This window comes from Sinocyclocheilus rhinocerous, unplaced genomic scaffold (assembly GCF_001515625.1).
Source record: "Sinocyclocheilus rhinocerous isolate Xijiao unplaced genomic scaffold, SAMN03320098_v1.1 scaffold2194, whole genome shotgun sequence".
NCBI lineage: Eukaryota > Metazoa > Chordata > Actinopteri > Cypriniformes > Cyprinidae > Sinocyclocheilus > Sinocyclocheilus rhinocerous.
In genome coordinates this window covers 921,182-933,825 of record NW_015652304.1, presented here as the reverse complement: position 1 = coordinate 933,825, position 12,644 = coordinate 921,182, and the positions used below count along the sequence as shown (strand labels likewise).

At 36.6% G+C, this 12,644-nt stretch overlaps 2 protein-coding genes across 2 annotated transcripts; both read right to left on the bottom strand.

Annotated features, from left to right (window-relative positions):
- Positions 1-1,504: 1,504 nt before the first annotated feature.
- On the bottom strand, positions 1,505-2,939 carry LOC107714710 (apolipoprotein Eb-like). The gene is made up of 4 exons (XM_016520671.1): positions 2,810-2,939; positions 2,652-2,707; positions 2,099-2,249; positions 1,505-2,002 (listed from the first exon to the last, which is right to left on the bottom strand). The coding sequence occupies exons 2-4, from the start codon at positions 2,689-2,691 to the stop codon at positions 1,624-1,626; spliced, it is 570 nt and encodes a 189-aa protein (XP_016376157.1). The 5' UTR covers positions 2,692-2,707; positions 2,810-2,939; the 3' UTR covers positions 1,505-1,623.
- Positions 2,940-3,886: 947 nt separating this feature from the next.
- Positions 3,887-5,331, bottom strand: LOC107714701 (apolipoprotein A-I-like). The gene is made up of 4 exons (XM_016520657.1): positions 5,264-5,331; positions 5,066-5,120; positions 4,695-4,845; positions 3,887-4,600 (listed from the first exon to the last, which is right to left on the bottom strand). Exons 2-4 carry the CDS (start codon positions 5,103-5,105, stop codon positions 4,024-4,026), a joined length of 768 nt encoding a protein of 255 aa, XP_016376143.1. The 5' UTR covers positions 5,106-5,120; positions 5,264-5,331; the 3' UTR covers positions 3,887-4,023.
- Between the last annotated feature and the right edge of the window lie 7,313 nt (positions 5,332-12,644).

Here is a 12,644-nt window from a genome sequence, read left to right as displayed (position 1 = left end):
ACCACCACAGACTCTCAAATTCAGTGCAGATAATGATAAGAGTGGAACTTTGTCTTTGAAAGCAGTAATTAATTTCTTGATGGAATTTTTAATGGGTCAAAATAATTGTGTAAATTATTTTAGGGTTAGCACTTAACATGACACAGATGTCATTAAAATAATTAAAAAATAAAATAAAATAGAATTTCACACTGCCTAAAAACAAACAAGAAATCTACATATAAAAATATAATTAAGCTATAATTTAATTAAAAATCTGATAAAAATCTTAAAACCCAAAAAAAGTCATCCTGAATAATCTAATTATTTAAACTCCATCTTAGGTACTTAAACCAGACAGAGCCCCAAGTTTGAACATTTTACCTAATAAAACAGCAAATGATAAAAGACGTTCTACACGCCCTGATAAGATCTGACACGTCACTCAAAACCTCAATTCTGTTTCTGCTGGATTTAGGCAGCTTTACGCTTTTCCTTCAGCCTTAAATCTAGGAGTAAACTTTATTAACAATGATAATAATTTGCCATATATTAGGTAATATATAAATAGTTTCAAAGGATATAGACTCCAGAGACTGATCCTGTAAGTATCCCATGGAATTGTCATGACCAATAATAGGGCTGAAAGAGCAGAAAGCTGTTTAATTATTCATTAACAATATTTAGCTTTTTAAACTCCTCCAATTTCACCATTAGCTGACTTATAATAAACTACAGTAGTGGCCAAAAGTGAAGTCAGGAGAGGATATTTGCTTTTAATGATCCAACAAGATCAAAATGTATTACAAAGAAGAAGAAAAAACACAACTTGGTTAATATTTAACTGACAAAAATTTTTGGCAATAACTTGCCAAAAGAAAAACTAAAAAGTTGGCAGGAAATACAGCATACATTGTATACAAGAATATAATCAGTTATTAAATTTTTTTTTGGTTGTTTTTATTACACAGTCGTTCTCCAGGGCAGTACTCATTAAGTTTTGTGTTGTGCATTATTTCTTTGTATGACTCAATTATCAGGGTTTTTGCCTTTATTATAAATGAAACTGCATTTTTTTTCACCACTAGAGAGCACTGTCACTCCTAGTGAAGCCGTATGGGTTAGTATTCCTTTTATTTATTTATTAAATTAATTTTTACATAATTTATGTTATTATGAATTCCTGCACAGAAGCAAAACACTGAGATCATGGGAGATGAGTACACAAATCAAGCCTGAAGTGAAAAATCAAACTCAAATGAAGCAATTGTAGAAAATGTTTCAAATTGAGCTAAAATATTGATAGAGTCTAAATTATTAAAGGATCTCAAGAAAACGTAATGTGCTTCCTCAAATCAAATATATGATGTGTTAAAATTAACAGTTCTTTTTATCATAGATTTATTAATGTGCATAATTCGAAAATCGAAAGTCTGGCATAACAAATAGCGCAAGCACAGAGTTATTAAACTCGTAGGTTTTTCTAAATTGGACATGCAGTCTTATGTATCAGTGACAAATGATAATAGATGGCAGATGTTTTATTGTTGCAATAACAAGAAAAGAAAAAAACTAAAAGCATCACAGTGTAACATAGAAAGAGGAAAGAGATCACTAAAGTAACTCTGCAGATTAAATATGGGCCTAGAGATCTTCAGGTGATGCAGCAAAATAGTTTTGCATTTCCTGCAGATATTGGCCCACATTATCCTTGAGTTCAGCAGTGTAGGGCTCCATCTGAGCCTGCAGCTCATTCACGCTCTGCTCCAGGTTTCCTCTCAGCTCCTCGCTCTTCTGGAGCAGAGTGGCCTTCAGGGTCTCAGAATCCAGGGAGTCAGCATATGGACCCATGGCCGTCCTGAGCTGCTCCACTCTCTCCTGAATCTGGCTCTTGAGGTTATCAGCATAGGGCTCCAGTTTGTCTCTTATGATGTTCATGTCCTTTTCCAAACGCTCCCTCAACACGTCAGCCTCCTTGGTGATTTTGGTCATCTGATCTTCAGATGAAGGAGTCTGTGTTAGTCTAGTGTGGAAAAGAAAGGTATAATTTATGTCTGGTAACAGGACATATTACTAATTCATTATGCTTATAATAATAATGGTGGTAAATTTGGCTTACTTGACTTCCCGTCCCAGCTGGGATGTCCTTATCACATTTGATGTTTCGTCAGTGGGATGTACTGCTTTGGCAATGTAGTTCCAGAATGCAGTTATTAAGTGTTCAAGATGTGGACTGGGCTTCTCTGCATTAGATAAATTGGCTTGGCAACCTGGGGATACAGCATATCAGATGATTCAAAAGTCATTTAGTCATGTATTTTTATAATTTAGCTTCTTCAAACAATGTAGAAAGAGTTCCGGTATGTTTCCTTCAAGGAATTCATACATAGGCATAATATGTGTGCATAATATTTGCCTACAAAACTATTTTCAAGCGTCTACACACAATTCTAGATTAAAAGTGTTTTAAGATCAGGTGAAACAAATTCATGCGTTCATGTGTTCGTGTGTCAACTTTCTGAACACATCAAGAGCATGATATATTATGTTTCATCCACTGTGAACACTAATGTAATTTAAATGTATTTAATATCCTGTTTGGATTATTATATTATATTATATTATATTATATTATATTTTTAAAGTTATTTCTACAGTTATATCTAACTAACCTGTAAAAACAGCCAATGCAAGAACCGCAAGAACCTTCATGGTTTTCTGGCTTCGCCTGTAAAATAACAACAAATCTGTTTCATTTAAACAATTTAATCATATTTTACATATTTTACAATATATTTTGATCTAATAAACAGTGAATTTCTCTTCTTACCTTTGTCAGTATGATTTAATTGACCCTGTCCGGAGTGAGAGTAAGTGTGGTGATTGCTGTTTCATAGCTGTATTTATATAGCATTGGGAATATATTTTAATATCTCCAGTGGATGTTTATATCTAGATACTTCGTGTCTACAGACTCTTTGTCCCAAGATGTGCAGGTCTGGACGTCACTTGAAAGCACCAGGCCCATGAGTTACTGCAAACACCTGCGTCAGCACTGATAATGAAGTACAGACATTATGTTAATGCATGTTCTGTCGTTAGTTCAACATGAAGAGACTGGAACAGGTCCACCTTTGGAAAGTCCTTAACCTTATCTAATCTTTAGTATGTGTTAAAAGAAATCAGTTGAGATGTCCTTTATCATTTCTGCATGATTTGTCAGTTTCTTTATTTAAAGATTTTTTTACACACTTACAGACTTTTTAGAAATATTGTGTATTTCTGTCTGTGTATTAGATTTGGTATCAAATGCCACATTTCAACCTTTCAAATCATACAGTCACTCTTTTATTATTATTAAAAGCACTTCTCATGGTTAGATAACTAGACCCTATTTTTATAGAAATTATAACATATTTTGTCTGGTGATTTTATTAAAAAGTATGTCAACTTGGCCTTGTGCATTTTCAGGGCTACTTAAATGTAATATTTTGAAGTATATACATTTACATTTAGTCATTTAGCAGATGCTTTTATCCAAAGCGACTTACAAATGAGGAAAATAGAAGCAATCAAAACCAACAAAAGAGCAATAATATGCTTTATAAGTTATAAGTATATGAAATTATAGTTGTGCTGCATGGACACAATTGGACAAGTAAAATAGTTAGAAACATTGTGTTAATAAATGGCAGATGTTTTATTGTTGCATAAATAAGACAAACGATACACTTGGCATTAGCAAGAAACAACATTTTCTGTCAGACATAATAAAGACTTGCTAAATTGAAATAAATACACTTCAGCTAGAAAAGAGCAACATTTCTGCATCTGTATGAATGGTTAAAGTGTAAACAACAGGATTTCAGCAAAAAGAATCACTCTTTTTCTCTATATTAGTGTTTGGTCTACATGTAAGACCAAAGATATTGTTGTTGCCTAGTAGTTTCATTTAGGTCATGGTTATTGGAGAGATATGGGATTTTAGAGTCACGTTGGAAGGAAAAACTGTTCTGTTAGTGACAAAAGAGGTCTTTGAAGCATCTAATTTCTCTTGGCGAAGGACTCATACAGGGAGGTGAGTTGGGCCTTCAGGTCCTGTGCGTAGGGATCCAGCTTTTCTTTCAGGTCTTCAGCGTAGGGTGTGAGACTCTGCTGGACCATCTGGGCTCTCTCTCTGATCTGGGCCTGAAGATCCTCAGCCAGAGGGGTCACGGTCTTCTGGAACTCCTGCAGACGCTGGTCCACTTTCTCCTTGATCTCAGCAGTGTAGGGCTCCAGCTGAGCCTGCAGCTCCTTCACGCTCTGCTCCAGGTTTCCTCTCAGCTCCTCGCTCTTCTGGAGCAGAGTGGCCTTCAGGGTCTCAGAATCCAGGGAGTCAGCATATGGAGCCATGGCCGTCCTGAGCTGCTCCACTCTCTGCTGGATCTGGCTCTTGAGGTTGTCAGCATAGGGCTCCAGTTTGTCTCTCACGCTGATCAGGTCCTGGTCCAGACGCTCTCTCAACACTTCAGCCTCCTTGGTGATTTTGGTCATCAGCTCTTCTGTCAGAGGATCTATCTGTTTCTTGAGGGTGACGGCATATTCGCTGGCCATATCGGCACTCTGGGTCAGTCTGGTACTGCAATGTGAAAAGGTGAAATGTGTATTTGCATTAATGCAATTAAAACTTTTAGTATTTCAAACACAGACTGTGATTTCTAAACATTACTTACTTGACTTCCTGACCAAGTTGAGATTCTCTGATAATTTTCAGTGTGTCCTCTGCGGTGCGTGTGGCCTGAGAAACATAGCTCCAGAAAGCATCAGTCAGCTGCTCCAGCTGTGGCTTGGGCTCATCCGCATAAAACAGGTTGGCTTGGCAGCCTGGTAAAAATACAAATAATTAAGTTTAAGTCTGCCAGTCAGTTTCCAAATCTGCTCAAACAGCTAAATATTGCAGTATGTGCATTTTGTCATATTTGTAGTTTCTCAGTATATTTAAATGACTAAAATTCAGTGCAGGTCTTGGCATAGATCTAATATTATTTTAATTGATAAATATATATATATTTTTTTTTTAGCTTCTTGGCCATATATGATTTACCTGTGAATGCCACAAAGGCAAGTACCAGATACAATTTCATTTTCACAGTTGTTTGCTAAAAAAAAAGAGAGAGAAAAAATTATTATTATTTACATTTACATATCCTAAAGCATTGCATATTTATTTAGACAATACTTTCACTGAGCAATTTGTTGTAGTATTTTAGTAATTTATTATTGTCCGTCAAGCTTAAATTACCTTCAAGTTCCACAGTTATTTCTTAGTCCAGTAAGCATTAGTGAGGACAGGCTCTGGCTATATATATGTGTGTGTGTGTGTGTGTGTGTAGTTGAATAATCCAAAGAAAAAAAAAATCAAAGTCCATCATCCAGTGCCATGCTGTCAGTGCCGCTCCCCCCACTGTCACGTCAGCCTGCTGTCACATGATGTTGTGCTTTGAACCTACTGATACCGAGTCTCCATACAAATGGATCTCCACAGAAATCACAGAGTCATGGTGTATTCAGTGGGTATTATAACATTTAGCATTTAGCTCAGTATCAGCTGTTAGCTTTAAATAATAGTATTTCAGAAAATGAACCCGATTTTTGAATTTAGTTCATTTGTCAAAATAATTCAGAGATGATCAGTGACTGATTAATTTTAGTTTACTTTATTTAATATCACATTAAATAATGGCTTTTTAAAAAAAGTGGCAGAAAAGTTTAAAGTGGGGTTTTTTTCATATTTTTAATTAGGCACTATAAAATTATGACCTTTGTGCCGCCACAGTTAGTTCAGATTGGGATGTGAACTTTGAACTGAGGGTGTACGGGGATAGTTGTCTTATACATATGGCAGCATCCCCTTTCCGTTTTTTTTTTCAATATTTTATGTTGTAAAACATTTTATATTACATTTTTTATTTTTTTTGCAATTTACTTTATACACCAAAAAGAAACAAGGAAAAAAAGAAACAGTTTTGTCATGGTATATTCAGTAGAAAAGTTATGACTTGAGAAAGTGATTTTAATGAATGTGGACTGAGCCTTTCAAGCTTCAATATATGGAACAGCTCCATCAAAGTATCATAATAGACCAGGTCTCAAGCCACAGGATATGTTTATATGTGAAAAGTTGAATCAACCAAAAATAATAAGATAATAATGTCTCAACTCAATTTAATTGTAATTGCATGGAAAAGTGCAACAAGTACATTATTTAAAATATCTCCTTTTTGTGTTTCACAGAAGAAAAAAGTAATATAGTACAGGTTTGGAATGACATGGGGATGAGTAAATTATGACAGAATTTTCATTTTTGAGTGAACTGTTTCTTTAAGTGCTTGTGAATAAAAATAGCAACATAGGAAACACTAAGCATTAAATAGAGTCATGCTTGTGTTGGGTTACATGAGCTATTTTTTCTGATTTAGATGGTCTGTGACTGTGGAAAGGTGATCGATTGCTCAGATCAAGGACAATGGTGCTTTTGTTGACTAGTTTTTGCTGACCAAATTCCATGGGGATTTAGAAAAATAACGTTTATTTTATAAAATAACTAATAACAAATGTATTAAAAAGATTCTTTAAATGCTATTATTAGTACTTTTGAAATTTTAACACATCACATTCACTTAGACTGTATATGTTTAGAGTACATAATTTAATGTCATCAGTTATGTTGAGCTTTGATTTGCATGGGTGAGCAGCTGTTTTCACATGAAGAAAACTACTACTTAGTGTACTAGTTTACACTAAGTGGCTGGTTCAGCATTATTATACACTTTCTGTTAGACTCCACCAGACACACCTCTCCCGTCATCCAGCCAGCATGGAGGGGCAGAGTCCACTTACAACACTTCAACTGGATATCTTGATTTCCTCCACAAATAAACAACATTTACTGTAACCTTGGGCATTCATAGCACAGATCACAGTGTGACCTAAATGCATGTAAATAGAACACAAAGGAATTTCTACTTGTACATTGGTAAACATACAGTCATGTTTCTGTCCTGGATTATTGTTGGTACGATCTGAGCATTATTTATTTATTTGTCTGTGAGTGTTTGCAGTGGCATGGATGCCCATTGAAGCTTACAGTGACAAATGCATTACTGTCACAAATACACAAGGAGTTTGACTTAAACAAGCTGTGTCTTGCACTGCCAGACGTCTAGACGTCATCCATAGATTGGCATTGTGCTAATGCATGCAGGCAAGCTCATGTTTTGTTTGGCCACTGTCGGCAAAGACAGTGTCTCCTTCACTGATGAACCGATTAGATATCTGAGGCTTTGATAGAGAAAGGTCAGCATATGCATACAAAGACTTGTTTGTGTACTTAGGTTGTGCCTGAGTTGATGCAACACAAACTGGAGCATGTGTGTTTGTGACATACAAAAGATACGTAGAATTCACTTAATAATCACTTAATAACCCTTTATGGTGTTGACTCTGGGTAACAACCCGACTTTTTTCATTTTTCAAAATAAAAATGGTAAAATGTGATATAAAATGCTAAACAGTGGCAGGATGACTTATGAACCAATAGAAAGCTTTTTCTTTGTCACAACATATTCTGGAGGTCATTTTAAAATCTTTGTGTGCTGTGTAGACTGCACAGTTCTGCTTTGGAGAACTTTTTTAGATAGATTTTTTTTTTTTTTTGATTGACTCATTCGTTAATGACTGACCTTCATTTTACATGTAGAGTAAAAAATTATTTATTTGTATGATTTTGTGTTTCTTAGAAGTGATGGATACAGTGGATGTAACCACTATAAAGAAAACTGCAAATATGATACTGATATGAACTACCAGTAATTAGAGTATAAGTACACTGTCTGCTTAAAGGGATAGTTCCCTCAAAAATTAAAATTACCCCATGATTTATCCTCAAGCCATCCTAGGTGTAAATATTCGTTCAGAGTTATATAAAAAAATGTCCTGGCTCTTCCAAGCTTTATAATAGCAGTGAATGGGTGTTGATATTCAGCAGTCCAATAGAAGTCTAATAATAGAAGTCCATCCATCATAAAAACAAGTGCTCCACATGGCTCTGGGGATATAATAAAGGCCTCCTGAACTGTGTTTTTGTAAAAAAAAAAAAATCCATATTCAAAACTTTATAGACCATAATCTTTAGCTTCTGCAAACTGTTGTATGCATTATATCTACCTTTTTAGCATTATTTGTAAGTAATTGATTAGATTCTGTCACAGCAGTTGAAGTCGGTTACTCTACTGTTGAGTGTATTAAAACTGTTTAATATCCTTGTTCATCACTGATTGTATAACAATAGAATAGAATAGAATAGAATAGAATAGAATAGAACAGAACAGAATAGAATAGAATAGAATGATGCACAGTTTTAAAGCGCAAGCTAACAACTACAGTGGGACACTTGCTCCACCATGTGGTGATCCTCAGTTTATTTGTGAAAATAGACCACTATCAAAAACACATGCATGTTATTATGGATATTATAGTATGCATTGACATCTAGAAAAGTGCAAAATTGAAGTTAGTACAAATGCTAGAGCACTGGTACTCAACCAGTGGTCGGAGTGTGTGTGTTTGTGTGTGAACTTGTTTTTACTACTTTGTGAGGAGCAAAAGACCACGCAAAGATGTGAAAATTAGGAAAGTTTGAATTCGTGGGGTCCTTAAATCTGACCCCACAAAAACAAGATCTTTTATATAAGACTATAAAATTACTTAATATACTATCGTCCAAATACAGCAAACCTACCAGTCCCTGAAAACATTCTTATATTTAAATGGGCCATTCTATAGAATTGGTGCAAACTGCTGTCCCCCAAATTTTTTTTTAAAGCATTAAAAAGCAAGTATTCAAATCTTAGATGTTTATTAAGATCCTACTATTATCTATTGAAACCCACAATACTATTTAAAATATTAGTAAGCGTAATATATAAAATCATCATTTATCGGGTACTTTCGATTGGGAAGTGCTGTCCCGAACCCTAACGCCTAAATTTAAACTTGTGAAAATTATATTGGAATAATTTTTGTTCCATTGTTGTTTTTTAAAGTATATTTTTTAATTCTTTAGTAAAAAAAATATTTATTTTATATTTTCTTTGTAAATCATGAAACTTTATGTAAAAAACAAATGTGTCCCACATTTTTCATGTCACTACTGAAGTGTATGTTTTAATCCATTGGCTGAGACTGATTTTAACTACACCCCTAAATTTATGATCGGGAAATATTCTTGTGTCCCCCTCTCTCATATATACAAGGTGTGAGTAGATAGGTGACATCATTTTGAGTTAAATGTGTTAAAAAATTTGAAAAATCTGTGTGTAACTTTAAGGAACGTCACTACCAAACACCTTTTTTTTCTGCAATTAAGCACACTTTTTTGGGAGTTATTCCATAACGTTTAGTTTTTATATGTGTACCACTGTTCACAACTGTGCTAGCTAACCATGTGCTGATTAGCATCTTTGAGCAAGGTTCAAAGGTATCTAAGTATCTGTTTTTTTGGGGAGCTATCCCATAGAATTGTCACTACCGAAACGGTCACGACCGAAACATGTCATCATTTTTTTGGTAGTGACAAAAGGGAATACACAATCCTCATATTTGGGGGAAATAAACAAAATTATAGTACAGTTATGCATTTTTTTTTGTATTTTAGTATGTTTTAGTAGTGTTTTAGTATGCGAGTTAAAATTTTGTAATGTGATGTAGTCGCTACCAATTATTGTATTACTGTCACTACCGAAAATGTGCAGTCACTACCGAAACATAAACATATACTAAAGTATACTGAATTATCAACTAAGATGTTATGACAGTTTTTGGTTCAATGCATATTCAAACTAATGAATCCTTAACTTTGAAATCAGTATGATCAACTTTTTGCCTTTTACAAAGAAAGAATTGGATTAAAAATACAACAAATCTCATAAATTACACTTGAAATATTGTTAAAAATGTAATTGTTATTGATTTACCTCTGAAAAAAATTTATAAAATAGCAAAAAATATATTTACAATGCAGATGTAAGCACAATCTTAATAGGTCAATATAACCCTTCTAATTAAATTATTATTACTGTGTTTCGGTAGTGACAAATTTGGGGAGAGGACAAATATTCTGAATATATATCTGAAAATACAATATGAGAATTAACTGCACAATTACTAGAAATGTGTACCTTGGATATTATACAATTTGCATGTATACAATTTTTTTGGAAAAAGACACATTTTTTTCAAGACATTTCCAACTCTGACTTTGGACCAATTCTGTACAACACATGCAAGGTGCACTGTAGGAAAATGACTAAGCAATCATCAGGTATTTTTCCAACCACACCAACAGATTATTGTCACAAGTATGCATGTCTCAAATGTTTTCAAAACTAAATCAATGAACCAGCAAATTTCTTCAGTTCTTAACCGAAACCTTGTGACTTCATAGATCATTAAGATAAATGCCTGAACCCACACTTTGAACCCATGCCAGATTTAAAGATTACAGGATTCCCGACAATAGTTCATCTGTACATTGACAAATATTCAGAGATTTCTCTCAACTATGTAAAAATTATGAAGTGTTTAGTTTCTGCCTTCTTTATAAACTTTATTCACCCGAAGAGATGATGAAGAGATGCTGGTTCATGTGTCAAAAACAATGTAAAACTCAGGATGATTTACTTTCTTTTATGTTTATGTTCCTAATAAGCTCCACAAGAAACCAATATAAATCAACTTCAGCTTGCTCAGTGTGAGTCAGTACCAATCTTACAAACACATTCTAATATTGATTCTTAGTTTATTCATAACTATAGGAACTATTGCAGAACAAATGAAGAGCATGAAGAGCAAATTTACTCCTCAGTCAGTATACTAACTGATGTAACCTCGGTTCCCTGAGATAAGGGAACGAGCGTTGTGTATGGGTAAACTCCTGTTTACTCTGTTACTGAAGCCTGACTTGTTCACCTTTGTGTAGCTGCGCAAACCAATGTCGCTTTAGCCCGCCAAAAAGGGCGGAGCCGACGTGTATATAAGTCGGCTTGAAGCGCCATTTCATCAGAATCATTCAACCGAAGCGACAGTCATCAATTCGTGAGCAGCTTATAGCATGGCAAGTGACACAACGCTCGTTCCCTTATCTCAGGGAACCGAGATTACGTCAGTAACCGGAGCGTTCCCTTTCGAACGTTCACTTCACGTTGTGTATGGAGAACGAATCCAATCACCGTGCTATGAGCAGAAGCAGACTAAGCCGCTCCGTTAGCCCAGTTCTGGAGCACTTATGTTAAGGGCCCTTAGAGAACATGAGCCAACAGAGTCCCGAGCGTAGCTGAGGACTTTGGACATAGCTATTTCCACCATAGGGGAAATAAGCAGTTTAAGCCATAAAATCCATGCCTGGAGAGCTGTAGAATCTGGCAAACGTGGACGGCGACGACCAGCCTGCGGCCGCACATATCTCACCAATAGAGATTCCGCTGGACCAAGCCCAGGAGGAGGCCATTCCTCTAGTGGAATGGGCCCTCACACCTATGGGGCATTGCAAACCTTCTGAGGCATAAGCCAAGGCTATAGCATCAATTATCCAGCGGGATAGTCTTTGCTTTGTAACCGGCAGCCCCTTAGAGTGGCCTCCAAAGCAAACGAAAAGCTGCTCTGACTGTCTGAACAGGCTGTAGCGTTAAAGATATATTCTCAGGGCCCTGACGGGGCAGAGAACATTGTGACCCTGCTTACAATCTGCAGCGGGGAGCACCAGAAGGGTAATTACCTGGGCTCTGAACTGAGTTGAGAGCACCTTCGGAACATATCCATGTCTAGGCTTGAGGACGACTTTACAGTCGCTGGGCCCAAACTCCAGACAGGAAGCACTGGTTGACAGTGCTTGTAAGTCACCCACTCGCTTAACCGATGCTAGTGTCATTAGCAGAGCGGTTTTCAGCGACAAAGGGCGTAGTTCGGCCGAATGTAGTGGCTCAAAGGGAGGACCCCGTGGGGCCCTAAGGACTATTGTCAAGTCTCAGATCGGTACGGTCTGAGGACGAGGAGGGTTTAATCTCCGGGCACCCTTCAAGAACTTACTACGATCAGATCGTTTCTGCCGATCGAGTGGCCAGCTTCGAGGGAATGATTCGCTGTGAAAGCTGCTACGTAAACTTTGAGTGTGGAAGGAGCGCGCCCGTTGTCCAACAACTCTTGTAGAAAGGATAGCACGTGGGACACGTCACAAGATACCGGGTCCAAGCTTTGTGCAGTACACTTGTCGCGAAAGACTGACCATTTCAGGGCGTAAAGGCGTCTTGTAGATGGTGCTGTAGCCTCTAAAATGGTATCACTGACTCATTGGGAGCTGCGTTAGCTCCCGTCGAGGCTCCATACATGAAGGCTCCTCAGCTCTGACTGGGGATGCCAAATCATGCTTTTTGCCTGCGAGAGAAGATCTCGTCTCAGTGGTTTCAGCCACAGGGCTGATACTGAGAGCTGCACTAACTCGGGGAACCAAGCCTGGTTCCTCCAGAGTGGGGCCACCAAGAGAACTGAGCATTTCATCTCCCTGCCCCGTTTGATGACCTGCAGAAGCAGGGCTATCGGGGGGGAAAGCGTACAAGCGGGCACTGGGC